Source organism: Agelaius tricolor, unplaced genomic scaffold (assembly GCF_023055355.1).
Source record: "Agelaius tricolor isolate 1412-34295 unplaced genomic scaffold, bAgeTri1.0.p SCAF_5, whole genome shotgun sequence".
Classification (NCBI taxonomy): Eukaryota; Metazoa; Chordata; class Aves; order Passeriformes; family Icteridae; genus Agelaius; species Agelaius tricolor.
The window spans coordinates 37,942,102-37,969,338 of record NW_027269265.1 but is presented as its reverse complement, the minus strand read 5'-3'; the positions used below and the strand labels follow the sequence as shown (position 1 = coordinate 37,969,338).

At 46.6% G+C, this 27,237-nt stretch overlaps 1 protein-coding gene and 1 long non-coding RNA gene across 2 annotated transcripts; one reads left to right on the top strand and one right to left on the bottom strand.

Annotated features, from left to right (window-relative positions):
- Positions 1–2,865: 2,865 nt before the first annotated feature.
- LOC139590159 (uncharacterized) lies at positions 2,866–9,645 on the bottom strand. Its single transcript, XR_011679266.1, has 3 exons — positions 9,396–9,645; positions 9,073–9,191; positions 2,866–5,372 (listed from the first exon to the last, which is right to left on the bottom strand). It is a non-coding gene; the product is annotated as an uncharacterized lncRNA (long non-coding RNA).
- A 9,681-nt stretch (positions 9,646–19,326) lies between these two features.
- Positions 19,327–21,874, top strand: CHAC1 (ChaC glutathione specific gamma-glutamylcyclotransferase 1). The gene is made up of 3 exons (XM_071427373.1): positions 19,327–19,678; positions 19,767–19,802; positions 20,062–21,874. Exons 1-3 carry the CDS (start codon positions 19,427–19,429, stop codon positions 20,491–20,493), a joined length of 720 nt encoding a protein of 239 aa, XP_071283474.1. The 5' UTR covers positions 19,327–19,426; the 3' UTR covers positions 20,494–21,874.
- Positions 21,875–27,237: the final 5,363 nt, after the last annotated feature.

Below are 27,237 nucleotides of genomic sequence, written 5' to 3'. Positions count from 1 at the left end.
TATTTAGAATAGGCTCTCCCACAATGAGTAACTGTGGGGCACAGTGCTGGAAACAGGCTGGAAAGGAATGGATCCTGCCAGGTGAATCCAAACTGGCAGCATCTGACAGTGGAGAGAGTGCTGGTGTGGAAGGAGCTCTTCAGCATGCACAAGCTGCTGCACTCAGATTTTGTCTTGGGAAAGCTGAGCATGTTCATCTGTACCAGAGAGTGGGGAGAGCAGCAGGAAAAGGGAGTGTGTGTTTGCAGCAGTTGCACAAGCCCTGCAGCCCCCGGGCGCCGGCGGTACAGCATCCCTGAGCAGCCCTGTTCTGCCAGTAGGGGTCTGTAGAGTCGGCACAGCCTGAGCCCGCAGCTGCTCAGGGTAGGTGGCAGACCACATCTCCCTGTCACAAGGCACCTTAACTGGGCAGAACTGTGGGTCTCTTGCAACTGAAGGCACACCAAGCTCTGTCCCTGTGCACTGTGGTTAGTGGGGAACAGAAAAGTGGGACTAACAGAGGGTAAATATTGCAAGATTTGTGGCTGTAGGGATCCCTTACTAATATTGAGAGTAGAGGTGCATCATTGCATGGTCACAGTTTGCAGATGTCTGGCCAAAATGGGGTTTTTAACATAGTTAAAAGGTTTTGCACAGGTCTGGAACCCAATTGCAAGGTCACAAGTGACCATGGAAAGTGCACTGAGGCACTGCAAAACACTGCCTTCAAGGGTCTGGTTGGAGTCATGGGAGGAGGGTGTTTGGCATCCAAACCCACATTACAGTACAGACAAGGTATCAGAACGTTCCCCAGCAGGCAAGGGAGGCAACTCAGGCATTTTCAAAGAGACTCAATGTTAACGCCCTCTCTAAGCTATAAGACACAAACCAAACTCTACCCTTTCAAAAGCCCACAGGGATCAGGGAAGTTTTATACCCTGGCTTTCAGTGACTAATTTCTGAATGGCACATGAACTTCAGGTAACACACATTAATTCAGTGCCAATGTGCAGAGCCAGGAAGGGCATCTCTCTGAAAGTCACTGCTCATGTTTCAGCTTCAGCCTGCAGCTCCAGATGGGGGGGAGTATTACTGCAGAGCAGCAGGCACAGGGAGAAAACAAACAGCATCATTCCCCCTCAGTACCAGATTCCCACCCCAGGACCCTCCTCTGGTGTGCTCCCTGGCCATGAGCTGGACTGGTGGGCTGCAGCTGTAGCACCAGGAGGAGCTCCTCAGTGACAAAAGACAGGCTAACACTGTGTGGGAGACAGCACATCTCTCCCCAGCCCACTATCACAAAACTGACTGAAAATAGCTGAGCCAGAAGGCTGCAGCACAGCCACCCTGCAGTTGGTGCTTTGAAGGCACAGAAAAGCTTTCTGCTTTTCTCAGTTGCCCCTTTGCTTTAGGGACTCCTGTATACCTGCTTCAGCAGCAGTAGGGTCCTTGGCAGCACTGGAGCCCTTGGGGGGCAGGAATCAGCTCCAGATGTCTGAACAGCAGCCTGTACATGCAGCAATGTGTTTGTTGTCAGAGGCTCATTTACATACAGCTATTTAATCGGTGCCTCCAAGGCAAACAGGGAGAGAGGCCATGGTGTATAGGGCTTCCAAAGGTTTGCAGGAGAGGCAGCACTCCTGCCAGTGGGACTGCAGGCTCAGAAAGCCTGACCCCCATGGCAGCCTGGAGGCACGTGGGAAGGGCAGGCCATGTGCTTCTTTAGGTGTGGCTAAAGACGTCACCAGAGCCCCTCAGGGTCCAGCACAGTTGGTCACTTCTGCAGCACTGATGTTGTGGGTGTGGCTGGTTAGCTTTAGTTTTCCTTTTCTCAGGCTCACACACATGCTGGAATTATACCAGCGAAAGGGCAGTTGGAACAGTTTAAGGAGTATTTGTAAGCCTACACCGGAATTAGATAAAAATACCTGATGGGGAATGTGAGAGGCAGAGAAAGAAGGTGAACTCTGCAGTGGGCAGTTGCAGAGCCTGACCAAAAAATAGATGCCCCATCTCTGAAAGTGTTCTGGGCCAGGCTGGATGGGGCTTTGGGCAACCTGGTCTAGTAGAAGGTGTCCTTGTCCACAGCAGGACAATTGGAACTGGAAGGTCTTTAGGGTCCCTTCCAACCCAAACATTCTGAGATTCTCTGAAAAGGTGTCAGAATGTCATAGCAAATAGCTGCACTGTGTACATTTACTTTGAAAAGGATTTCTCACTGTCTACCTCTTCTTCTCTTTCACTATTGTTTCATTGCTCCAGAGCCTGTTCCCTCCTTCCTGAGTAACTAGCTGCAGCTCTCCAACCTTTTTGAGTCACGTTCTGGAGAGGCAGAGGCATTTAAAGCACTGCTAGGCAGCCACACAGGACAAATACCTCAGGAGAAGACACCACCCCAGACCTGCAGAGATCAGCCATTTCCCCGGAGGGTGGATGCCATCCTCTGTATCTTTCTAGGTGCAGTTGTTCACTTCCACAACCACCACTCTGTTTTAACACTGTTAGTCCAGCTGTCCCCCTGTGTCTTGTGGCAACTAATGCCACAGGGCTGCAGTTGCCAAATGAAAGAGAACCCTCTTCATGCAGGCACACGTCTGCCTTCAGGGGGCTGAGCAGCCTCAGCTGTAATTTTGCTGCAGAGCTGAATGATTATCAGGTTCAAAATGCCTTTGCATTAACCTGAGCAGTATGTTATGCACACATCTTGTGTTCTCCTTTTGTTCTCTGCTTTATTTTTATATAAAAAGCATTGCTAAACAGTTGCAGCATGTAATTTCCTGTAAGCTGGATGGAGTGTGTTCTGGAGTGTGAAGAAAGCTTTGCTAGTAGTACAAAGAACAACTGGTGAAGTGACATGGAGATAATTTTTTTATTTCTCAGCCAGCTTTCCTACTAATATAATTGCACTGACTCCAACAGTTACATCTGTGTAAATCAGGATGAGAGGGATTCAGGGTTAGGGATCCATTCCCTCTCTTCTCTCCCAGCTCCTACTGTACAGTGTCTGCAGCTGCCCTCTGCAGAATCCCCGGGTTCTCTGTGCACCATGCTCTCCATCAGGCATTGTTTATCCACTGTACGTTACAGCAGGTTTGTACAGTGCTTGCAGATCCTCTGTCCGTGGAGGCAAGAGTTACCATTACGGACAAACACCTCTCTGCAGGCCTGCCCTCCGCCTTGCTGTCACTCAGCACCGTGTGGGATGTGCCCAGGCAAATGGCAGAGCAGCTGCACTGACAGGAAGAGAACCCAGAAGAGGCACTGCCGAAGGGATTCCCTTTGGCTGCAAACCCGCGCTGCTGGAGCCGACTGCTTGTCCAGAGAGAGGCGTTACCACAGCATGGCGCTGTGGGTCCTGCGGGCACCCCTGCTCCTCCACTCTCAGCTGGACGAGCTTTATACTGAGGAGACAGAAGAATTCGGAGAAAATAAGAAGGGTTGGTGTTTACCTGGTGCTTCACTGGCTTCAAAAGCTTTCGGCATGAGCTCATTCTTCGCCCCTTCATCCCTGTCTCAACAGAAGGACTCAAGATCCCTACACCAACAGATTCACATGCAAACAGAAATCTTCAAAAAGGAGAGCAGCTCTGCCACTGAGGACTCGGTGCACAGACTTCTTGCTTGCCTGATGTGAGACACACACATTTCCCATTCTCAACTTTCCTTTAGGGAACAGGTGTGCTTTTTCTGATCTTTTCCTGTGGGACCATGCAGACTGCTGCTCAGGGGATGGGAGTGTTGTTAAGCAGTCACATGAGTCTTTTGAATAAGTCCATAAGGAATTCACCCTTTAGGTCATAATTAGTATATTATATCTTTATTACTGTACTGTGGGGTTTCCAACAGCCACTGTCACTGACACAGGACTTGCTCTCCAAATTGTTTTGAATGCCATAAAGAGAAGGTTTTTTGCATGGCTTCTGCTGGAATTCTCCAAGCTCAAGTACCTGCTCAGTGTATGAATAGCTCTCTAATTCTAATGTTCAGTTAATAACTCATCGACCATAGAGGATGTTTTGATTGGTTGGTTTGGGGTTTTTCTGAGTTGTGGGGTCTTTGTTTTAGATGGGGAAGGTGTTGGTTTGTATGTGGGTTTTTTGTATTTATTGTTTTAATGAATACCTCATTACTTCCACACTTTGTCTTCATATTCCAGATCAGCAGCTGGTGGTGCAGTTTGAGAACAACCTTGAAAGATGAACCTTTATGCTCTTTGGACCACAGAGGAACTCACTTTTGATCTCTTTAAACCTACTTGCTCACACTTTCTTGCAGAAAAATTTCTACTAGTTCCAGGATGACATTCCTGCCAGACTCTGAATGTCATCATATGGAGATCTGCTCCCACACAGAAGGGTGCAGAAAAGATGATGTGCTAATGAGCTACCTTCTTATCCCTGCTGTCAGTTCAGTGACTCTCCCTCCTCCTCTTCCCTTCCCTGAACTGCAAATGTAATTGCTTTCCAGCAGCCCTGCGAACAGCCCGGTCCATCTGCAGCCCTGGAATCCCTCCAGAGGGCAAAGTCTTGGCTTTTTGCTTCAAATTATCTTGTCTTTTCTTGAGAGGAGAAGGAAGGAAATACCAACCAGGGCACTGATGCAGCGAGACTGAGCAGCTGAAATGAGGCCAGCATCCCTTTTGCCATCAGACTACCCAGGCTGTCCTCCTGCCAGTGCTCAGCAGGCCAGTGGAGCCTGTTATTGTCCTTGGCAATGCAGCTTGTGCCCCTGAGCCCACTCCCCTCGTGCATTTCTCAACACATTACCTGGCACCCAACATGCAATATAATATCTAACACGGAATGTTAGCCTAAGACTTACCTCCTCTCCAAGGAACTTGACCATTTCTGCATGCACAGGACTTGGGTGCAGGCAAACAGGGTATTTCACATTGCTCACACTGGTTGCCAATCAAACTTGGGTCAAGTCACTTTCCCCTCCCCCTCTTCCTAGGTGTAAAGTGGGGCTGGTACTCACTCATCTGCCTAGAGGGTAGTTAGACTCAATTAACTGTTGTAAAAAGAGTTCTGTGTGCTACTGTGTCCCACTGATGCAACATCTGAACCTGCTCAGGCAAGAGGTATGCTCAGGCTAGAGCACTGAATAGAACAAGGTCAGCACAAACTTTGATGATACTTGTGGTCTACTGAAGCCATAAAATAATTTCAGATGTCATGGTCATCAGCATCTTTCTTTCACATCACCTCTCCATATGCACATTAGAGCTTGCTAAGAAGCACATGATGTGATTCTTGAGGCTGTCCTGTGCAGGGCCTGGAGTTCAACTTGGATGATCCTGTGGGTTTCTTCCAAACCAGAATATTCTGTGATTCTGAGTGGTCCTGCTTAGGGCACTTGGAAATGGGGAGAATGAGAGATTAGAGGAAAAAAACCTGCATGAGAAAAGGAATTTGCCCGCTGAGTTTTCTTAAGAGGATCAATTGGTACAATATTTGTCAAATAACACTATCTGGGCGGTTGCTTTAATTTCTCATACTGAGGCAACATACCAGGAAAAAGATTTGTCAATAAAAATCTGACAAAAGACAATGATGCTTTCAAATTGTGTTGTTCCCCAACTCCCTTGTTTATGAAATCTATGCCAGCCTTTTATAGCTTTTTCAATTTAAAGGGTCATATTGAGAGCTCAGCTCTGTTTCCTGCCCTGCCTTTGTTTCTCAGTTTCCCATTTGTAGCTGTTTTTTGACTAGCCTGGTCACAAAGCATGAAATCAATTGTTTTCAAATCTAGTGCACTGTGTTCCCAACAAACACACAAAAAAACCTGGGGGATTCAACTTGTAACTATTTTGATCTGATATCTTCTGGGAAAAGCCACATGTGAAAACCAGCTGGCCTTCCCACATGGACTTCTCCCACTTGAAGGCTCTTCAGATGTGTTTTAATGGTAATGCTCAGCCTTATGATGCAATCTTTGCTAGATATATCATGGATGCTGTGACATGCCACAATGACCCTTCTACCCAGGTACTGAGTCCTCTCACAACACATTCTGCCATGAGCAATACCTAAAACGTGAGGCTATTGCACAATCATATCATGACACCTTCTTTCCATTACCTCCAGCGCAGCAACTTGAAATTCCTCTTTAATTGTTCTCATTATCTTCCTCTACCACATATATTTCTAAAGAACCGCAAAAAATAGCTCAAAGAAAATAGGCCAGTCTGTTACAGGAAAGTGGCTGAAATTTGTCCGAGGGGTTACCCCTCAGGCTCAAGGCTCCACAGAGGATGCTATGGAGTCTTGCTTTGGCTTTTCTTTGGTGCATAAGCCAATGTTATGACAGAACTAGAAGACCTTACACCTGCTGATTGCTGGTGTTTAAAAGAAGACACATGGCAAAGCTATATTTATGTTCAACATACTGGCTTGAAGGGAGGAAGATAAGAGATGGTTCTTGGCTTAGATTTGGTCTCCCGTTGCCTGTATTGCAGTATTGCCTGACTGCAAAGTGCAGTACATGGGCTTTGTTAGATGAATGGAGCCCCCCTCAGCCACACCATCACAGCTTGGTGCCATCCATCAACTTACAGTGAAATCTAAATCCTTTCTGCTGCTGCATTTAACCTGCCTATCCTCATATCCACCCACAACTGCTCTTTTACAGCCAAGCCCTTGACACACAATAGTTGTCTGCTCCCCTTCCCTTTGTATGCTCGTTCATGGAAATCCAAGGGCTAAGAAATCCTAAGGCTCTACTGTGATGCTTTGCAATACAGGGAAGGGAAAATATTGTAAAGCCAGTTTAATGGGGCAGTTAAGGGAAAAGAGGGATGCTTGGAGGTGCACTCTAAGCTACTGTGCCATCAGATGTCATCTTAAACTGCTAAAGAGCAGTTTGCTTGTCCTGCTCATTTAGGATAAAACATGTACACACAGCTCAGCCAGCAGCCCTGGAGAAGAAACAAGAAAAGCTGGGCCTTTCCCAACATTGGGATCAAGAAGAGAACAGCCATCCACAGCCTTGGTTTGAGGAAACTTCGTGTTAGAGGCTCCCATTTCAGCACAGAGGGTAATGGAGTGGGGGATAGGAGAAGAATAGGTGATGATGATTCAATCATCATCTGCTGGAATGCAGCATGAAACAGTCCTTGGGCAATAGTGTGATACCACAGCCATCTTCAGGGTTAGAGAGAAAAGGCACTGGCAGATTCAGAGGGATTCTTTCTACCTCTGACTCTGAAGACTTCTCTTATGCATAGGCTCAGACTCAAATTAAAGGAATCACTAACTGCTTGATCTTAAGCGCATTATGAAGATCAGCATCAAGTGATTTAAACACATTCTTATCAATCTTCAATCAGGAAACTCTGATCCTTGTTTTCTTGTCTAAGCTTTAAAACACAGCAGGGTCTGATCATAACATTATACATGCACATGGTCAGTCTATGAGAGGGCAGCATTGTCACTTCCCATTCCACAGTTTGAGGTAGTGTGACAGGGAATAAAGCTAAAGGATTTGCCATTAGCTTGCAGTGACAGACTTTAGGAATAAGCATCTGCCAGCCAAGATCTTAGAAAGGAGAACACTGCTGTCCTTTCACCCTGCATCCACATCTGCATGAAGCTTCTCTCCTCCAGACAGTGCCCAGGTGCTCCAGCTGATGCTGCGAGCTACCTGCTGCTAGGCAGGGGTCTTGGCAGATTGTACCCAAGTGCTCTCAAGAGGTTGAGATTAGAGGGCAATTTTAAAAAGAGAAAACTATTATTCTGAAGAATCATTTACCTGTTAAAATCTATAAGGCAACAGCCTTCCTATCTTAGCTGGCACAGATTTCCTAAAATGGGAACACAACTAGAACAGATTAAAATATATTGGAAACCACTCAGTGTTCCACAATATGACTTATATGTGTAAAATTAAGAATAGGCTGTACATGTCCCAGCACTGCTGATAGCAATGCCACATTCATCAGAAACTGGAACACAAGCAGCTGTACAGCCACTTTATTATAATGGTCTAGAGGCTCTGGGGTAAGACCTTATTTATTCTTTTACTGGGAAGATGTACTCAAGGAACTGTTTCTATCCAAAACACACAGATAGAAACACAGAGTCTTTCCTCAACAGTGCAATCTGTACCATGATGGGATTCACACATCTCTGAGGATTTGAAATATATGTGTTAGCTGAGAGTCCTGAAATCTTATACTGAGGATACCATCGAGGGAACATTTAGAGGCTTTTCCTTGAAATGAGGGGAGGGAAATACCTCTCAAAAAAAGCTGACATTGTCAGCTGCTGTCCTGGCACCAGTTAGTGTTCCCACCTCATGAGAATCTGTCTCTTTCGGGCTCTTTAGCCTGATGTAACCCCAGGCTATGTGTAACATCAGAGTTAGTAAACAGGTGGTGACGGTGCCTCTGCTTGTGTACAACATTCCAGTCCAATCATTACGTAACATACCAACCACTCAAGCTATGATTTTGATATTCCACTGACACACCAGTCATCAGCATCCAGTGCCCATGCCACCAGAGCGTCTGCAGGTTTAGTCTGTCTCAGGAGCAGATTCCCCATGGTCAGCACTGTACTGCTCACTGCCAGATTTCACACTGGCCATTAAACAGGGACAGTGCCCTGCTAAACTCTGGATCCAGATTCAACCAAACTACATCACCTTTAACTCTGTGTTGTTACACTTGGCTTTGGAGGAATGAGTGCTACAAATGTCGTTACAGGGTGCAGGTAGAATTCAAATTGGATTAATTTAAGTAGATTACATCTAAAAAAGCACATAAGCCAAATCAATCTCCCTTCTCCCTCTTTTCCATCTCTCAAAAAAGTCCCATTTTTTTTAAGAGCCAGATGCGTGTACTACTGCACCCTACACTATCCTTTACTTCAGGCAAGGCAGATAAACTGTACTTACTTTCTGCTTTGGTGACATTGTTACTGCCTCCACATACAGACAGATATAACTAAGCAGGGTATTTGGCATTGGAAAGATACCACAGCACCTCAAACTACTGGAGAGATGCTGAGAGATGACATTAGAATGGGAAGAATGACAAGAAAATCTCTGGCCTTGACATAAAGAGATGAAGTTACTGAATTCAACATGGCTCACCTGAACTTAGGCTGTCGCATCCGTTCCAAAAAACTCAGCATGTAGCAGGGTTTCAGCTAAGACAAGGTTAGGAACATGAGAAGAATTAAAATCTGCAATGGAGACGTGTCATGGCAGAGCTGGAAAAGGTTAATGCCAGAACAGGATCAATATCAGAATCAGACCAGACAGAGAAAAGCAATCTCACAGGGAACATTGATAGGTCAGGGCTAGCCAAAAGAGCAGCAACATCAGGACATGGTGAGTGCAGCAGAGAGTTCAGGCTGACACTGCAGTTACATGCATAGAGAAGTTACACAAGCAGACAGGTTAACAGTAAATACCTCGTTCTGTCAACACTGGATGCTGTTTTCGGCCATGGCTATTAAAAGCCTGGCACAGTATGACAGCTCTGGACGGAGCAGAACTCTGTTTGATGGTGCCCACAGGTCAATGATAGCTGAGGAACTCCTAAGAGGAGCTCAGATGACTTCAGTCGGGACCTTAACCAGCCAAGAGCTTGGTCACTGTCAGCCTCTATCATTTTGCTGTCAGTCCCACAGCTTCTGTGTGGTCCAGTGCCTGCTCTTCAAGTCACCGTGTTGCCTGCACAGAGGAGGATGCAATGTCTCATGAGTCACTTTCCTGTTGCCTCCCAATTAGGAGCACGGCCCACAGAACTGCACTGTCAACACTTCCCACACACTGCTTACACGGCAAGAAGGTGCAGCAGAAACATCTCTGCACCCAGAAAAGCTGTTGAGTTACCCTTCCTTGTCACACATTCCATCAAAAAGCTGACAGAAACCTTCTCACACATGCACTGGAAGCAGGGAAATTATTATTAGTTCATGGAGAGGCTGCTCAAGGCTGCAGGAGCCTTGCTTGCTCAGGCATTCTGACACAGCACAGGAACAGAGCTATCATTGCACACAAAGTGCACCCAAGACTTATGCCCAGAGAACAAAAGCAAAGACACAGCTTCTGGGTAGGGACTGCTGGTTTCTGCCTGGAGGAGGGAGGTGAAGGCAGTGCCTGCAGGCAGAGGCATGTCTGGTGACACAAAGCTGGGGCAGAAACACCAGCGGTCACTGCAAGCCCGGCTGCCAGAGCCGCGCAGGCCAGGGCTCTGCACTGACAGTGCCGTGCGTCACAGGCAGCACAGGTGAATCAGCCCAGTCTTATACGTGCCTGGAGTCAGCTTCCCCCAAACACACCCCCTTACACACAGTGCAGCCACAGGGAATTCAATTTATGCTAATGCCTGAGTCACCCTGTTGATCATCTTCTCTCTTTGCAGCCACTACAACAGCAGTCTTGGCCGGGCAGTCAAGTGCCTGAAGCCTGGATACTGGTGCTCTTCCTACCTACCTTCTGCTACCACCACAGCCTATGACTTGACATGTTCTCAGAAGCCCTCTGTTTCTATCTCAGTGCAGGACAGCACAACCCTCTGCTACATGGCCCCAGTGTTCCATATGGGGCAGAAAGGAAACCTTCCCTCTCCAAAAAGAGCATAGTAAGACACACATATTGCTGGGGTTTTTGTAAAGCCAAAGCAGATTTCAAAGTGCCTGTGACCAGAGCCACTGCCTGTCTGGTAACAAGACCACAAAAATCATGCCTTCTCTTCAAGACAGGATTAATGTTATTTCACTAGAAAAATTCTGTTTCCACATGGACTACAGCTGCACTTTCTGACCTCTCATTCTAGTATGCTTGGAAGCATCATATCTGCTAAAAACTCAACTGAAAGGGGTTTAATGTTGAAATAATTTACTTTCACAATCAGCAACAGTTTTAAAGTATTTGAGGGTCGTGATATCCCCATGATGGAAATGATAACACCAAGCTTTCAAATGCTTCTACAGCAAACTGCCACAAAGATTATGAAGCATGGAATGCACCAGGACAACCCAGGAGGGGCCACAACCAACATGCAGGACAGCTCTGTCCAGGTAGATGCTTTTCTTGGTTTGATCTTGCATGTGGTTGAGCATAGGAGGACAATGCCCATCCTTGCCATACAGAAAATCCAACAGCCACTGATTACCTTTGACTATTCTCAGCTGTCCAGCCATGCAAGTTTTTGCTGTTCCCACATGCAAGAAGGTGGCAGGCACTTGACTTCAGAGAGCAGCATGACTGGTACAGGCAGGAGTCCACCCAGCTTTGCAGAGATGCTCCAGCACTGACTGCTGGCCCACAAGATGGGAAGGATGGTGTGGATTGACTGCCGGGCAGCACATGTTACTTATGCATTTGTGCTCCAGGCTGAATGAGAAGTGTTTCTGTGGAACCTGCATGTCTTCACACAAGTTCTCATGCCTGTTATCCTGGCACTCATTTTTGTCTTCTGGAGAAGAGACAGCATGAGCTGATACACAGATGCTCTCTCTGAATTAAAGAGCTGGCAGATCTTGCTTATCATATTTGCCAGGGCACCACAAGGAAGACAGGCAACACTTAGCAGGTGTGTGAGTCATGTCTTGGCTTATTAAGTAGCTTTTTTCCATAGCATTTTGTTCTAAATAAATAGCATTGGGCTTTAAGGAAGGGGGTGATCATTAGCATGTTCTGCTCCTCATCTTAGGGAAGAGCCCCTGTAATTAGGAAGGACAGGTCTTTGGATCTGCTGGGCTAATCACAGGAAGATTCAGAAAAGGAAACTGCAGACCTAGGTTACCAAATTAAAGTGCAAAGAAAGCAGGGTTTTATTTTGAGACAGCTGAGAACTAAGTGCCCAAAACCTAAGTGAACATGACTTACACACAAAAGGAGTGGAGCCACTGTTGAGACAATCTGTCCTGTTAATGCCACAAAATCAAACATGCTAGATCACATACATCACATCTACACCTGGTTTTCAAGCCACAAACAGTTTTCAACGTATGTGCCAGAGATACAAAAAAGAAAGACAAATATTTTCAGCAGGACTGCAAATTTCCTTCAGACAGAAATGTAGTCTTTACATCAGAACATAAAATTCTGCCCAGCAAGGCCACATTTAAAGCAAAATCTTTCAGTACTTGTCACTAACAATAATCTGCTTGCTATGAGCTACAATCTCAGGACTATTTGGGATTTTTGGTCACAGCAATGAGACTTTTAGTCATTCTAGAAATAAACAAATCCCACTTACCGATACAACAGCAAAAGCATCTGTCTTCCTCTGCATTAAGCATCACATTAGGTAGGTCATTTGCTTGCAAATGTTCAAAAGAGTGGAATACAAAGTAAGTAAGCCATATGGACACATTAAAAACTGTAAAGGAGAAGGGATGCAGTGAAGGAGGAAGTTCTTAGTGAGATAGCTACTTATCACTGTTTCTCCACACTGATTCATAAGTCCCACACACTGAGTGGCTGGGTTATTGCTTTGATTGTAAAGTCAACACACACATCTTCCTGCCCTGGAGCAATCAAGAGTCAAAAGCACTGTTCCTACTCTCCTTTTTGCCTTGATAAGGACTTGTCTGAGTGGGTAGCAGGTGGGTTTCTTCCTCTCTCAGATGAAGACTATTAGTGCGTATTCCAGGCGCAAATCCATCCCTCTGGCCACTACAAAGAGGGGCAGGGCTGCTGGGAGGCTGGCTCTCTCCTTACAGTGGGGCATGGCAGTGTTACCAGATGCCTGGTAGAAGGAGGACTTTGTTCCTCTTTGTGCTGTTTAGTCTTGTTGCAGACTTAGCTCTTGCTCTCTCTCTCAGCTCTTTAGCCGTGTGTTTTATGGGCTTTCTTCCCAAGGAGAAATCTCTTGTGCCTTTATTACACTTGGCAGCTTGCTGCTTCCTCTCTTTGAAAAGCAGGCTTGCTACTTGTGGCTCTTTCTTACAGCTTCGTGGCTGACTTTACAGCTCACTTCTCGGCTGCTAAGTAGAACATGAATTTCAACTTCCTTCTACCCTTCAAAATTCCAGATGATACTGTAATACTGCTTTATCTGTAATGCTGGGGTTTCTCAGCAGTCAAGGGATGAGGTAATGTTTCAGGGTGTGCATTTGTTCTGCAGCCTTTGTTTTGTCATTAATATATCAGTCAGATATTTCAGAACTCTCAGTTTGTGCCTGTTTAGGGCTTTGTGGTCATACTCTAGCTAGCTGTGTTGTAGAAAATGAATCCTTAGCAGAAGAGAAGCAATTCTTGTTATGAAGACACTGTGACAATCTAGATAAGAACAGCTGCAAGCGTGTCAGGACAAAACCTCATCACTGCAAACTGATGAAGCCTCTCTGACACTACAAATCTGGGGAAATTCTGCTGCTTGGCTATACTTCAGCTACTTCCTGTGATACTCCTGAAATGAAAACTTTCTGCTCATCAAACAAGAGCATTGGATGGAAAGGCAGCAGGTAATAGAGGTAATGACATCACATAATCTCTGTTGCAGTTAAATCTACATAAAGAACTTATTTTTCTGTTATTGGTCCTTCATATAGAGGAGTGGGGATTGCAGATTTTAAAACTTGCTGCTCTGCAGGTTAGGATATTCTTAATCTTCAAGCTAAGCCACTCGTGTCCAGTTAATGCTCACATCCCTTTGTGTGAATTCAGTTTCAATAACAGGGCTTTAGTTTGCTCAACTGTGATTTATTTTAATGTCTCAAATACAGGAACCACTTGCTATTTTCCACTTGTGGTACCTGCCCCATTTATATATTTACATTCTTTGCTAATAAACTTTTGGGTTGTGTCTCTTTTTTCACCTCCCTTGACACAAGCACCAGGAGTTCTAAGAACAGTGCTTTTCCTTCAGATGTGGTAATTTTTTTAAGGACTCACAGCAATCACCATCCTGACTTTTATTGGATTGCATCTAAGGTATCTTTGGGGTTGACTAAAGTCATATCCCTGCCAGTAATCTACTTTTATCTTAATCCTCTTTTTATTTGACTAGAGAGCTTCTTACTGGATTTTAAACTCTTTGCAAATGTGCAAACTGGCCCAAACTTCTGCAGTTATTTCATTACATAGCTAAGTGCCAAAACAGAAGTCTTTCTGTTGCATTATTCCTTGTCCATCCTGAATGAATTCCCTATTATTTCTTGAGCTGTTATTGAAATCAGCTGGTTACTTCCATAAACAGTTATCCTTCCCTACTTAGGATGCAAATCATAGATTTGCTTTCTACCTTTGAATTAAAATTTCTGTTGTTCTACCATATTTCTGTCTTTGGATTCTTCAGTCTACCTGCTTATATCAACCAGTTCCTTCAGGTTTTTCTCAGACTTGTTTAAAATTTTAGCTGTAAACTCATCTTTCTTCTTTTTATACTGGAACTGAAACGCAATCACTTCCTGCAGTGAAACTTAATGAAATTACATCAGCCCAGACAAGATGCTGAGTTTTACAGCCTGGGCTGAGGTTCCCAACCCTGGCCTTGTGAGCCCATGCCTCCTCCATCCCTGTCTTGCCTTAAAGCTGCCAACATGGACATCCACATGACTCCTCAGAATGCCCCTCTGGTGTTTGGGCAGCAGTGTGAGGCCATGGGGAGCAAAGAGCAGGGGGTTATACTGTACCAAAAGATGAGCCAATTGAGTTCATGGCTCACAGCATGGCACTCACATGAGCTCCTAGGTTTGGGATGCTGTGGGCTCAAGGAATAGGAGTTTTCACAAGTCTGTACTCTGATTTTAATTTCAGTGTCCAATTTGTTCATCCCTCAAGCTAAGCTACTAGGAAGTGTTTGAGCTTCTTTCCTACCCTTTACCCAGTAAAAAAACAAATCTGAAATTGTAGTTCTCATTCTTTATGGTGAATTTTTTAAATGTACTAGTGCTGCGAGGAACTTTGTCAGCAACATGGAATATGAGAGAGGGACAGGATGACCAGAGCAATCAAGGCCAGCTCCTGCCAGGGGAGTCAAAACTGCTCACCAGCTTGAAGTGAGAACAGGGTGGAGGAACTCAGCAAAACCCATTGTGCAGCAGATCACTCTGGTGTACAACTCAAAAGCCAAAATGACAGTGCTGGATTTTCTTAAAGGACCCCCTCAGCTAACTACCAAGATACTGGTAGGGTATTGATGGCGTGTTGAAACACTTATCAGATATATTGATTTTTTTTTTCCTGTCATATAATGAATTCAAATACAAATCAAGTTTGTAATGTCTCCATCAAGTTTGTCACTCTCATCTGTGAACTGGGGACACTGCAAAATCTCCCAAGACAGCTGACAACAGTCAGAGCTGTAGCAATCATGGGGTAAACAGACTAAATGTGGAGTAGGTCAGCATCAGTTCAAGTTCTGTCCTGCAGAAGAATCACCCAAACTACCACCTTGTCCTAGACTTGGTTTTCAGTCTGAAGTCCTTAGGGTACTTCTTCCTCTGGATTTTTCAGTTGTTCTCTTCGACATACTGGTGTGTCCTTTGGCATTTCCAGTTCTCTGTGCTCAAGACTGTATTTAACCCCATGAGTTAATGTCTTTAACAATGGAAGTGTGTTCCCTTTGGATGCAGCAAACAAATTCAAATACACCTATTTCCTACTGCTCTATATGTCTTTCCTGATCCCCAGGTTTTAATATGGAAGCTTTGACGATGTGGCTTCTGCATTTCCATGTTGGAAACAAGGCTGACTGCATGTTTCTATGGTAAGTGTTCACATCTGGAGGGGATTTGTGAATGCCATAAGAATTGGATTCCTCAAACAGAAGTAAGACCCCTGGTGATGCACATGGATGTGGCTTTGTGAATGTCAGGTGAATAGCACTGATTTACATTTCTTTATAAAAAGTCTGTGGCATTGTTTGAACTTAATCTTCAATTCCAGTAGTTTTAATTTTTACTGAAGCCTTCAGGAAAAGAGGACAATTAGTTTTTATATTCTTCTGTCTGCTCATTGTAGAGAGGAAAGCAGTGCCAAGGTTTTGGAAGATTTGTGGTGTCTGGAAATGATCTGGCAATCCTCCTATCCCCAGCTGATATTTTCTGAACATACCAACTTTTGGTAAGACCCAGTGTGTGCCCTCAGTTTATTGAAGTAAATAAGAGCCTGACACACAAGCCACTGCTATGTGTCATGCCAGCCCTGTTGTTGGTTCTTCTGGCTCTAAGGTGATTCACCAGTATCCTGAAAAACAGGCAGCCCTGGCACTGCTGGTCACCCCACACTAACATGGGAATGCCTGCTCTGGGGAAGCACAGCACATACTGCTAAAGAGAAACTAGCTCCTCCTTTTCCTGAAACATGGAAAAACTTGTTTCAGGAGTAACAAATAAAGCTATGATTGCCTTTTTCTCTTTCCCAAAGGTTCCAGGGCAAAGAAAACATGCTGTTAAGGGTTTTTTTTAAATTATCATTATATTAACAGAGTATGACCATTATATTCCATTTCTTTTTCCCTTAGGCACTTTTAAATTGTTGAAATGCTATGGCTTTTTTCCATCTCCTTTTGTTGTACTACAAAATCTACATCATATTCCCTAACAGTTAACTCCACTGCTGTTCCATGTCCTCTCTCACATCTGTTTGAACATTCCTGTGTCTCAGTTTGGCAGGCTGCTCCCCTGGCCTTTTGAACACAAGCTCCAACCACCTCCTTTATACCCACCTGCTTCACTTACATAGCTGCATCTACACTGCCTGCAAGACACCTTTTCTTGCTCAGGCTTTTACCCCTGGTGAGCCTCAGGTCCTTAGTTTATTTAACCAAAGTACAGTGAAGGTACAGTCAAGGTAAGAAATGAATGAAAGAAATCTTGAAACAACAACAAAAAATTCTTAAGCTGTTGCTGTATATGCTACAACTTCAGTTACAGTCTTCCCTCAGGCTGTGGTCCTAATGATGGAGCAATATCCCAATTTACACAAGAAAATCTGGGACTTCAAAAGGAGTTTCTAACCTCATTGATCTGGTTGTACAGCACTGCAGGGAGCAGACACCTGTAGTGTTTAACTGGTGTGGGATGTGAAGCTGATCCCCTGAGGCTTTTGCTGTACACATTGGCTCTCCATTGCAAATCTGGCTTAGCCGTGCACCAGAGCCTTTAAGCAAAGGCAGACACACAAATGAGACAGCTCTGCAAAGGAAAGAACCAATTTTTTCTCCCTCGCCAGCAAGCATACAGTCACTTCCCAGTGATATAATTTTGAATTTCTTGGTCCAATTTTCCTTAGCTTAGTACCAGCAGATAAGATACCTAGAGCTTTGTTTGTCACACATGCATTTCTCAGTCACAGTGCATTTCTCAGATCACAGAATCACAGAAGATGCTGAGTTGGAAGGGACCCATCAGGATCATCGAGTCCATCTCCTGGCCCTGACCCCAAGAATCACACCCTGTGCCTGAGAGTGTTATTCAAACACTTCTTGAAACCAGACAGGCTTGGTGCTGTGACCACTTCCTTGGGAAGCCTGTTTCAGTGCTCAGCCACTTTTGGGTGGAAAACTTTTTCCTGATATCAAACCTAAATCTCCCCTGACTCAGCTTCATGATTTTTCCTCAAGTCCTGTCCCTGGTCACAAGAGTGAAGAGATCGACACTTGTCCCTTTGCTTCCCCTCACGAGGATGTTGAAGACCACAATGAGGTCTCTAAGTCTCCTCCATACTGAACAAACCAAGAAAATGGATGAAATTCACCTTCTGGGGAAAGCTGAAGACAGAGGTCAGATTTTTTTTTTTCAGCTGGTATTACTAATACCAGGACCTAGCAAGACCACCTTCATCTTATCTTTTAGACTGATTTGTCTCTTTTTGTGCTCTTAATAATGAGGATTCACCTACAGACAAGTGTTTTAATGCTTTTATTAACTACATATTGGGGGTTTGCTCGAATTTCCTTAATTTTAGCAGGAAACAAAAAGTAAAGAGCTGAATATGAAAAATATACACTTGCCCTAGATATACAATCGGACACAGAAGACTGGTTTAATTCCCAGAGGACACTGTTTTCATTTTATTGAAAGGCCACATCATTTTAGCATTGACAAACTCCTGCTAAGGCAGGAGTCTTGTATGTTAGGGGACAGGAACCACAAGACTGAAAAAACATAAGACTAGACATCAGTTTCTTGTTTTGCCAAGTGAAGCTTTGATACAGACAGCTGACCAGAACAGTTTCTGGAGCATTTTCTGGTCTAAGGACTCTGAATAGAGCAGCTGTACAGACAGGTGACAGATTCACCTTCTGCCTATGGAAAGGGACCAACAGAAAAGGATTCAGAGGCTGCAGCCTGTGCCAGCATGGGTGTGTGGTGTGAAGGGCTGGGAGCATGCCATGCCAACCCCATACCTTTGAGCCTGAGTAAGACAGAGAAGGTGATTGGGAAAAGCGTAAGTAGAGAGGAAAATGAAGGAGCTTTGGGCTCCGTAACAAGGCTGACCTTGGGAAGGGTCATGACAGTGACAAGTCAGAGAGTCAGTCGTGCAGGGCAGGAGAAAAGGACGTGCTGTGTGAGGCACAGAGCAGCAGGGCAGATGTGAGAGCCATGCAGACTCTTGTCACCCGTGGTGAACACACCACAGTACAGGGAGCACCCACCACACTGTGGGTGTTGTAGCTGCAACACCCTGTGAAGCGGAATGGAAAGGTGGGTGCCAGTTGGATGGGGACCAACAGGAAGCTAAATAAAAGACTGTAAACAGACTGTTTAGATTGACTGAGTGCAAAGGACAAGAACAATAATGAGAAACACTTTGGCAATTTTGTTTTTTGTTCTTTCTCCTCCTCTCTCACCAAAAGGAATTACTTTGTAATGTAAAAGTCCACCTCTTTAGCTGTCACAACCTGCCTAGAGCTGGTTGACAGCTGGGTGTCCATCCCATACACAGACAGCACTTGCACCCCTCCAGGCAACAAATGTTATTTATGTATTACAAGCTGACACTCCAGCCTGGACATAGTACTAGGGAAAATGCACTCAAGTAGCTGGATTCAGCACCGTGTCCTCGCATTAGTGTGGATGTTATTATTCTGTTTCGCCTATGTTCCTTACACCTTGGCGCTGTGGACGTCAGGTGCTGTCGCGCCACCCTGTTAAACATTAACTGCCTGGTTTTCCATGGCAGCACCTCAGGTTCTGGGGTAAAGCCAAAGCCGATAGCGCAGGGCAGGCTGCTAAGAGGGGCCGGCCCGCTCATTGCAGCCCAGCGTCTCCCTTTGGGCACGGCGCGCTCTGCTCCGGCGGCCTCCGCGCTCTGGCATCCCCGGGCGGGAATGCGGCACCCGGCGCTGCCGGACGTGCGGACCCCGGGCCGGGCACCCCGCCTGACGCAACCCGCGCCCCGCTTTGCCCCACGCGCGGCGCCGCGAAACCTCCCGCCCTCGTTGCATCACCCGGGCGGGCGGGGCGGGGCGGGCGGCCCGGGCCGCCTTTAAAGCGCCGCGGCGGCCGAGCCGCGACACCGCCACCGCCGCAGCCCCGAGATGAAGCGCGACCCGCAGCTCCCCGAGGAGAGCCCGGAGCCGCCGCCACGCCCGCCCCTCTCCTCCTCCTCCTCCTCGCCCTCGGGGCAGGCGGAGGGCGCGGAGCTGGCGGCGCCGGTGTGGATCTTCGGGTACGGCTCGCTGGTGTGGAGGCCGGGCTTCGAGTTCACGTCGCGCAAGGTGGGCTTCATCCGCGGCTACAGCCGCCGCTTCTGGCAGGGGGACACCTTCCACCGCGGCAGCGAGAAGATGGTAAGGGCGGGGGGGCGCGGGGTGCTGGGGTGCCGCGGCTCGGCTCGGCTCGGCTCGGTTCTAACGCGCTGCCTTTCTGTGCCCACAGCCCGGGCGGGTGGTGACGCTGCTGGAGGACTGCGGGGTGAGTACCGGGGCGCTGGGGCTGGCCTGGGTGGGGGGTGCCCGCGTCACCTCCCGGACAGGTGTGGTGGCAGCCGAGTGCTCTTAAGCCCCCCCGGGATCGTGGGGGGTTGTGCGGTGCGTTACCCTTCTCTGCTCTTTCATCACTTGTGCGGGGACCACCCCGAGCAAGGGAGCCTTGATTTGAAACATTGGCGGGCGGCTAGACAGGCCAGTGCAGGTAACAGCATCCCGTAACCACCCTGCTCTTTGACTTTCAGGCATGCACGTGGGGTGTAGCCTATGAGGTCCGTGGGGAACAAATTGCTGCATCGCTCGAGTATCTCAACATGCGAGAAGCTGTCCTGGGAGGCTATGACACCAAGCTGGTGAAGTTCCACCCTCAGGAGAAAGATGCAGAGGAACCCATCCTGGCTCTTGTTTACATTGCAACACCCCAGAACCCTTCCTACCTTGGCCCAGCATCTGAAGAAGACATTGCAGCTCAAATCATTGTCTCAAGCGGTTGTGCTGGTCATAACATAGAGTACTTGCTGAGACTGGCAGACTTTATGCGCTACTTCTGTCCTCAAGCAGAGGATAAACATCTCTTCTCCATTGAAGAGGCTCTTATCTCCATCCTTCCTTGTCTATACTACACAGAGGAGTCTCTAGAAGAAACTGCAAGTGTCCCTCAGAAGTCTAAGGGTTGAAATAGGAAATATTTTTGCAGGGTTCAGTAAAAGGGACATAAGGGAGAAGAAAGCAGTGGGGACAATCTTAACTGATAAAATATACTGGACTGAGTGAATAAAGGGAGAACTAGCAAGTAGTTGGGGAGGGAGGAAGTGGAGAGTAAAAGGCTTGCTATAGGACTTGCAGTTAGTACTTGTTACACTCCTTGTCTGTAGCATCACCATACCCCATCACTGCTTTCCAGCTGAGGAGCTGGGATATTCACAGGAACTCTGCTCTGTAAGACTTGCTTCTGGGAGTTAAACCTGAGGCACTCGTTTTCTGTAGAGAAAGAGGCTCATCTATTCTGTGCACTTTCTCTTTTTTTCTTACCTTTTTTTTTCTTTGAAAACTAGTTGAGCAGGACTTGACTGGGTTTAAGCAGTATCTGTGTAATTCTACCTCAGATTGGCAAAAAACTGTTTGTGTGGTGGTGGAGACTTTGGCAGATTCTGCCAAATAAAACCTTTATTTTTTTCCCCTGCCTTGTCCCACCTCCAATGCAATGACCTGACACTAAATTTTAGAACATTTGTGCAATATAAAGTGAACAGGCCTCTTAATGCTCTTGTGGATCCTACTTCCTTATGTTGTGAAGGATCACAGTAATGCACTTATTTTATAAAATGTCATACTGTATTTATTATGTGATACATTTCCTCTTAGGAGGGGTATCTGAACTACTCACATGCCACAGTGGTATGCAGCCCACGCTCAACCTTGCATTTGTGCCTTCTAGTTTTAAATCCGTTTTCTGAGGAGCTAAGCCTGCTTTAATGACAAGCTTTTCTCCAAGCTTCACTGTCCTTGTGCTGCTCCAGACATAACTGACTCTGTAAGAAAAGGTCCTGCCTGTGTGGGAAGCCTGTGCTGCCTGCAGGAAAGGTGTCAAGAGACTTTTAACTAGCCCTGAACTGGATAAACCTCTGGTGCTTCAGGATGACGTGGGTTTCTGTAGAAGCATTTTTTGAGGGTTCTAGTTCCATACAGGGGTGTCTGGCACCTTCCATTTGACTGCAGAGCACCATGAGTGACCATACTTGTACGCCTGTGAGCTGCTGAAAAGCCTGCCTTGACCATGTTAAGCAGAGGCACTGCTGCGAGCTCAGACTTTTCAGTTTCACATATTAACAGCATGAAAACCCACAGTATTTTGTGACAAAACTGCTGCTACTGCAACTGCAGCAAAATAGCTCTTGAGAGCTGCCCCCTGGGACTGCTGGCTCCTCCCAAATGCCATGTGTTTTTTTAATTATAAAAAAGGCGAGGGACTGTTTGTATTACTGTGGCTTGTATGCATATGAAGTGGTACGGTGCTGTGCCCAGTAATAAAACAAACTGACAAAGTCAGTCTCATGTGCTTTGGTGTTAGTCTTTTTCATGATGGACTTAGAGTTCAAACTAAGAAGTCTTGGGTTTTTGTGGGTTTTTTTTGGTTATTGTTTTTTTGTTTTGTTTTGGTTTTGGGGTTTTTTGTGTGGTTTTTTGTTGTTGTTGTTGGGGTTTTTTGTTTGTTGGGGTTTGTGGTTTTTTTTTTTTTGGTGTGTGGCTGTTTTTGTTTATTTTTGTGGGTTTTTGTTTGTTTGTTTTTGTGGGTTTTTTAATGGTGATTTTTTTTTTTAAACAAAGCCTTAATTGCTAATGCTGCTGAAGTTCCTATGAATTTTTTGTGGTTTTGTTCTGTTTTTTTAAATCATCTTGCTGAGAAGCATGCCTCTGCCAAATCTAGTGGAAGAACCCAACTGACTCTTTCCCTTTGAGAAAAGGGGATTCAGTGACTTTCTCTTTCCAGCTTTTGTTGATTGTGGAGTGCTGGTACTGACAACAGACACAAGCCAGCCCTCCAAACTCTGCAGGGCAGGCACAGAAATGTAATTCTTCCTTGGCAGGTGAAAGGATTTTCATTCTGACTGTAATTTGGCATTGCTGTTTCCAAGAAGTAATAGTGGGCGGACCAGAAACTGCAGCTGCAGCCAGATCTGCTGGCTACTGTAAGGGAGTCAGTTATTTTTTCCTGCCTTGTGCCCCACGTGGTGTGTACAGGGGTAATGTGCACATTCCCACTCCTCTTGTTACCAGCTCCCTCAGCACCAGCAGATCACTGTACCTACCAGTATAACCTGCCTCAAGACTTGAGTGATGAAGTAAAAACTAACTGAAACAACTGAATGTACCACTAATTAAAGGCAGGATAACAGAGTAGAGAAAAATACACTTTCACTGTCCTGTGGAGACTCTCACTTCAGCTGAGCAGCTGCACCCTGGGGGCTGGGGTATCCTCCAGCTGGAAAATCAAAGGGTTAAAGATGGAACTGATCTGCAGAGAAACACTCCCTCACTAGTACAAGACTGGGGTCAGATTCCAGAATAACTCCAGATAAAACAAAACCATCTTCACACCTTTCCGGTCTTCACAGGCACAAAGATGCCACTGACAGGAATTAACATCAGATGTGCACTGAGCAACCTCCATTGCCACTGCACAGGGATAGCCCCGTGCCTTGTCCTGCCAAGCCTGGAATGGCCCCGTGATCCTTCACAATCTGGTAGGAGACAAGCAGTGAATGCTTACGAACAATGCAGCTGCACTAGGAATGTTCCTTCAGTGGCTGTTTCTTCTTCCTGAAAAACTTCACTGTTTTAAACACAGGTACACTACTCCACTGAGCTACCATTTTCTTCCCAAGGAATTCTTTGTAGTGGACTTCCAAAAAAGGGACCCCATTTTCTCATCAGAAGCAGTGAATTCGGCAGCTTGCTGTTGTCACCCTGTCACTGCATCTTCAAGTCAGTAAGACACTGAGGTCATTAGTTAACTTCTTTCTCCCAAGGCTTTTGCTGTGTCCTGTGAGTCTGGGGACTGGTCATATTTTGATCAGTTGATTAATTTAAAAGGTTAACTTCCCAGACTTGAACTTTGGCCATGTGAGTGAGGAGAGATGGCACCCTGCAACATTTGCTATATGCCCAGACTTTGTACTGCTACACAAAGGTGGGGATTCCTTGCCTCTGATGAACCAAGTGGGAGGAATGTAATTGCTGTCTGGAGGCAGTCTCACAACAATGGCACCTGGGAGTGCCAGGTGGATGGTGACACACAAAGACAGTGTCCTACCCCAGGTATATTTCCCTGTAGGTTTCCTGTCCCTGTGCAGCCCAAGCCAAGCAGCTGGCTGTGAGTGCAGCTCCAGCTTCCGGCAGCCCTGCCACTGACAACTGGCCTGGGAAAAAACACTCACCATAGTCAGAGGGACACCCAGTGCTGCCAGACACCTCTGGAGATGCTTCCCTATCCAGCAGCTTCCTACTGCATGTGCAGTTTTTTCTGACTTCCCTATGACAAGCTCATGCCTATCAGGTCACCTCACATTAGAAACCAATTGCAATGGAAACACATTTACAAGCTCTATCAATTGCATATTTCCCAAGCCTAAAACCAGCACAATTCATATGATTTCAGTTCCTTCTTCAGTCTTTTCCATTTTCCTGCCCAGCAGTTCCCACACAGTCTTGGAACATGGGCCTGAGTCACCATTTCCTTGAGTACACTAAGACAGGACCTACCCAACTGCTTTGCAGTGGCACAAGGCCTCTAAATAAAGTAGAGGACAACAGTTAATCCAGTCCCAGCCTTCATATGTTAAAGCACTCCTGAGGGCAAACAGTCCTTGAAAGGCAGAGAAAGGATAAGCAAACTCAGCAATGTTAAAAGGATTCAGAGAGAACCAAGCCAAGAGGAAAAACCTCTGGTTTTTAGATGCTACAGTACAATTGCAATTTCAAGGTGGAGTGTCCAGAACAGAGGAGACCATGCAGATATATCCACCAAAGTGATTCCAGCTTTAGTAAAAATTAGTTTAAATATAGCATCTCCAAGGTGTGAACTTACCTGTGCTTCATGTACTCCTCCAGGTCAGAAAATTAATGAGACCAAATTCGTATTTGTGGCTGATGACAATAAATGCATGCAACTTGGCAAGAGAAGGAGGTGGTAGAAAAAGAGAGAAGAGAGGAAACAGATCAGATCTCCTCATTTCCTCAAATGGGTGTGAAAGCAGCCAATGGCTTGGTCAAGTCTACCTGAGGAAAAGGTACATTTGAGCATCCCAAGAGTGGGGCCAGCACAAACTTTGAAGGCTACTGAAGGGCCAGCCCAGAGTCTCAGTTCCAGGAGGAGCTGAAGGGGGAAGGTGGAGCTCTGCATGCATGCCCACAGGCTTGAGAGGCTCCCTGGGGCTCCGCCATGTGTGGCAGGGAGAGCCTTGCAGGTGGCCTGCAAGTCACAGGGAATGGCACATGCTGGACTTAGCATCTGTTACAGAACTGCAGCTGGTTGTATGCAGCACATATTATTCCATATGTGTCAGCCTGCTCCTCAGAGACAGGCTGCAATATGGATTTAATTACCTACAGATGTTTCACAGGCAGAGGAATAGCAAGAGATAGACCCCAAAGAAAGCTGCTGTGTGTGGGAGCCTGCGGAGGCCGTGCTGGCCGCGCTCCCCTGGCAGCAGCAGAGGCAGAGGCACTTTGTGCACATGAACACAGGGTGCATCTGTCCTGAGAGCACGGCTGGCTGGGTCACAGCCTGCTCTTTGCTCCTGCCACCAGCAAAGCTGGCAGGGAAAAGAAAGCAGGGGAGAGAAAGAGGGTCTGCTGGCTGTACAGCTGCACCAGAACAAGGCAGATGCTTTGCATGAAGTATGCAGATGTGGCCACCTGTGTGATTTGACACTTCTCCAGGTAACACATTCCAGACAGTTCAGCACCAGAATGGGGGCACAGCTGATATGTCCCAAAACCTGGTAGTCAATCTAGGGCTGAAACTTTAAATCAGGTTTTATCACATTCAGTGCAGTAATTCAGCCCAAAGGCAGAAAGGAAAGCAAATGAGCAGAATTTGGATGGGAGATGTTCCCTGAGTCAGACTTCTTTCTCACTTTGATGCTGCCAGTTTTCACAACAGGGCACAGACTTCAGTAGCACCAAATCCAAATGTTTTTTAGAACTCAAGGACTGATGCAGCATAAGAAAGGACAGTCCCAGTGCATGACTGAGCAGTGATGTGCCATCAGCACTCAGCCCAGCTCACTACAGAATCAGTCCCTGTGCATGGGAGGAACAGGAAAGGATTAACAAAATTGATTTACAGTCAAGCTGTGGAAAAACTACACTTGCAGCAAAACTAGCAGCTGCTCAAAACACTTAGGAATTTCCTACTAACTTAGTTGCCTTGGCTTAGGTGAAAACCACCCTGATTTATATGCTCTATTAAAATTATGAGAGAAGCCCCTTGTGGGTTTGAAGGAGTCTTGAGCCTTGGAGGGGAGGGAGGGTGGAAGGAAGTGGGCATTCTGGGCAGCTCTGGGGAAGCTCTACATGCTTTGTTTACAAACCCTGTACACTTTTTGTTTGGCTTTTGGATGTTTTTTATCCCTTCTCAACTCCCTTTTCATCTCATCATAGTGCCAGCCACACTGATGAGTGTTTATGCTTGTGAATTCCTGAAGCACAGCCAGTACCTTGAACTCTAGAGAATGAGACTGAAATAACGTAAAAGGTCAGGGAAGTTCAAAGACAGAGGTGCTGTTTTCCTAGCTGGGGACACCACACTGTTCCCAGACCACGCTGGGCTGCTCTGGGAACACAAGAACAAAGACTTCTCTCTTATGTACTCCTGTTTACGCTGCTTTTTGCCTCCCTCACCTCACTGTTTTAAAAGGACTCATTTCCATGAAGCTTCAATTAAAACTACCAGGGATCAACTTGGCCTAAGCCTGACAACTGAGGAGACACTTGATAGCTACCATCACTTAAAACTCTTGTCACCAAAGGAAAGGGGAAGTTTTTAGCCCACTACCCAAATCCTGCGGGCTCACATAGCAGGAGGAAGCCCCAGAGTGCTGCTTTGTCCACAAGCAGGTATCAGCGACAGAGGCACCTGGAAATCTGTAAGAGTTTCACTCACAGAAAGGCCAGTCAGAGAGTGACTTTTGGAGAGTTTGGAGGGGTTTCACGTACCTGTGCTGGTTAGCAAGCCTGAGATTCAGAAACACGATGAACCTGCACCTGAGCTGGCTGGGCACATGCTGGGTACGTGCAGCTCACCCGTGCCCTGCCAGTAGAGAGCTCTGGCCCAGCACACGGGACACCTGCCCACGCTCCCACTTCCAGCCGCAGCTGCAGACCGGGGCTTCCCTGCCACCTGCACCCAACACCGCGCCATGTGCTCACTGCACCGCACCACACCCGCCCCAGGGCCCTCATTCACGGGCGAAGGGAGCCTGGGAACGGTCCAGGATGGCGTGAGCTCTGGGTTTCACCGCCTTCTGGCCTCAGCTCTCTGCTTTGCCTTAGCTGAGCCCGAGCACAGAGAGACACCAACAGCACAGACAATATGGAAGTCATTTCACAGACACATCCAGCCCACTTACAGCAATTAGAACCTCGTCTGCAAGCGAGCCGCCTGGGGGGCAACCGGCCAGCCTGCTGATATTAAAGTCTGTCTACACAAAGCGTATGTGACATTTGAAAACACTTAGAAAACAAACTTTTAAAAGCAGCTTTTTATCCCCTCCTTGGTAGACGGCGTTCCAGCCTTTCCAAACCCCGAGCCCGGCCCGAGGCACCGCGCGATGCCGTGGGAAGGAGGGAGGCAGGCAGGCAGGGCGCCGCACTGACCGCCCGGGCCAGCGCTGGCTCGTGTGCTTCCACGTGTCACA

What these genes read in the sequence shown, in the direction of transcription:
- CHAC1 (XM_071427373.1), top strand. Translation starts at nt 19,427, where the DNA reads ATGAAGCGCGACCCGCAGCTCCCCGAGGAGAGCCCGGAGCCGCCGCCA. An exon ending in ACCGCGGCAGCGAGAAGATG is followed by an intron (nt 19,679 to 19,766) that starts GTAAGGGCGGGG and finishes CTGTGCCCACAG; the next exon opens with CCCGGGCGGGTGGTGACGCT. An exon ending in CGCTGCTGGAGGACTGCGGG is followed by an intron (nt 19,803 to 20,061) that starts GTGAGTACCGGG and finishes TTTGACTTTCAG; the next exon opens with GCATGCACGTGGGGTGTAGC.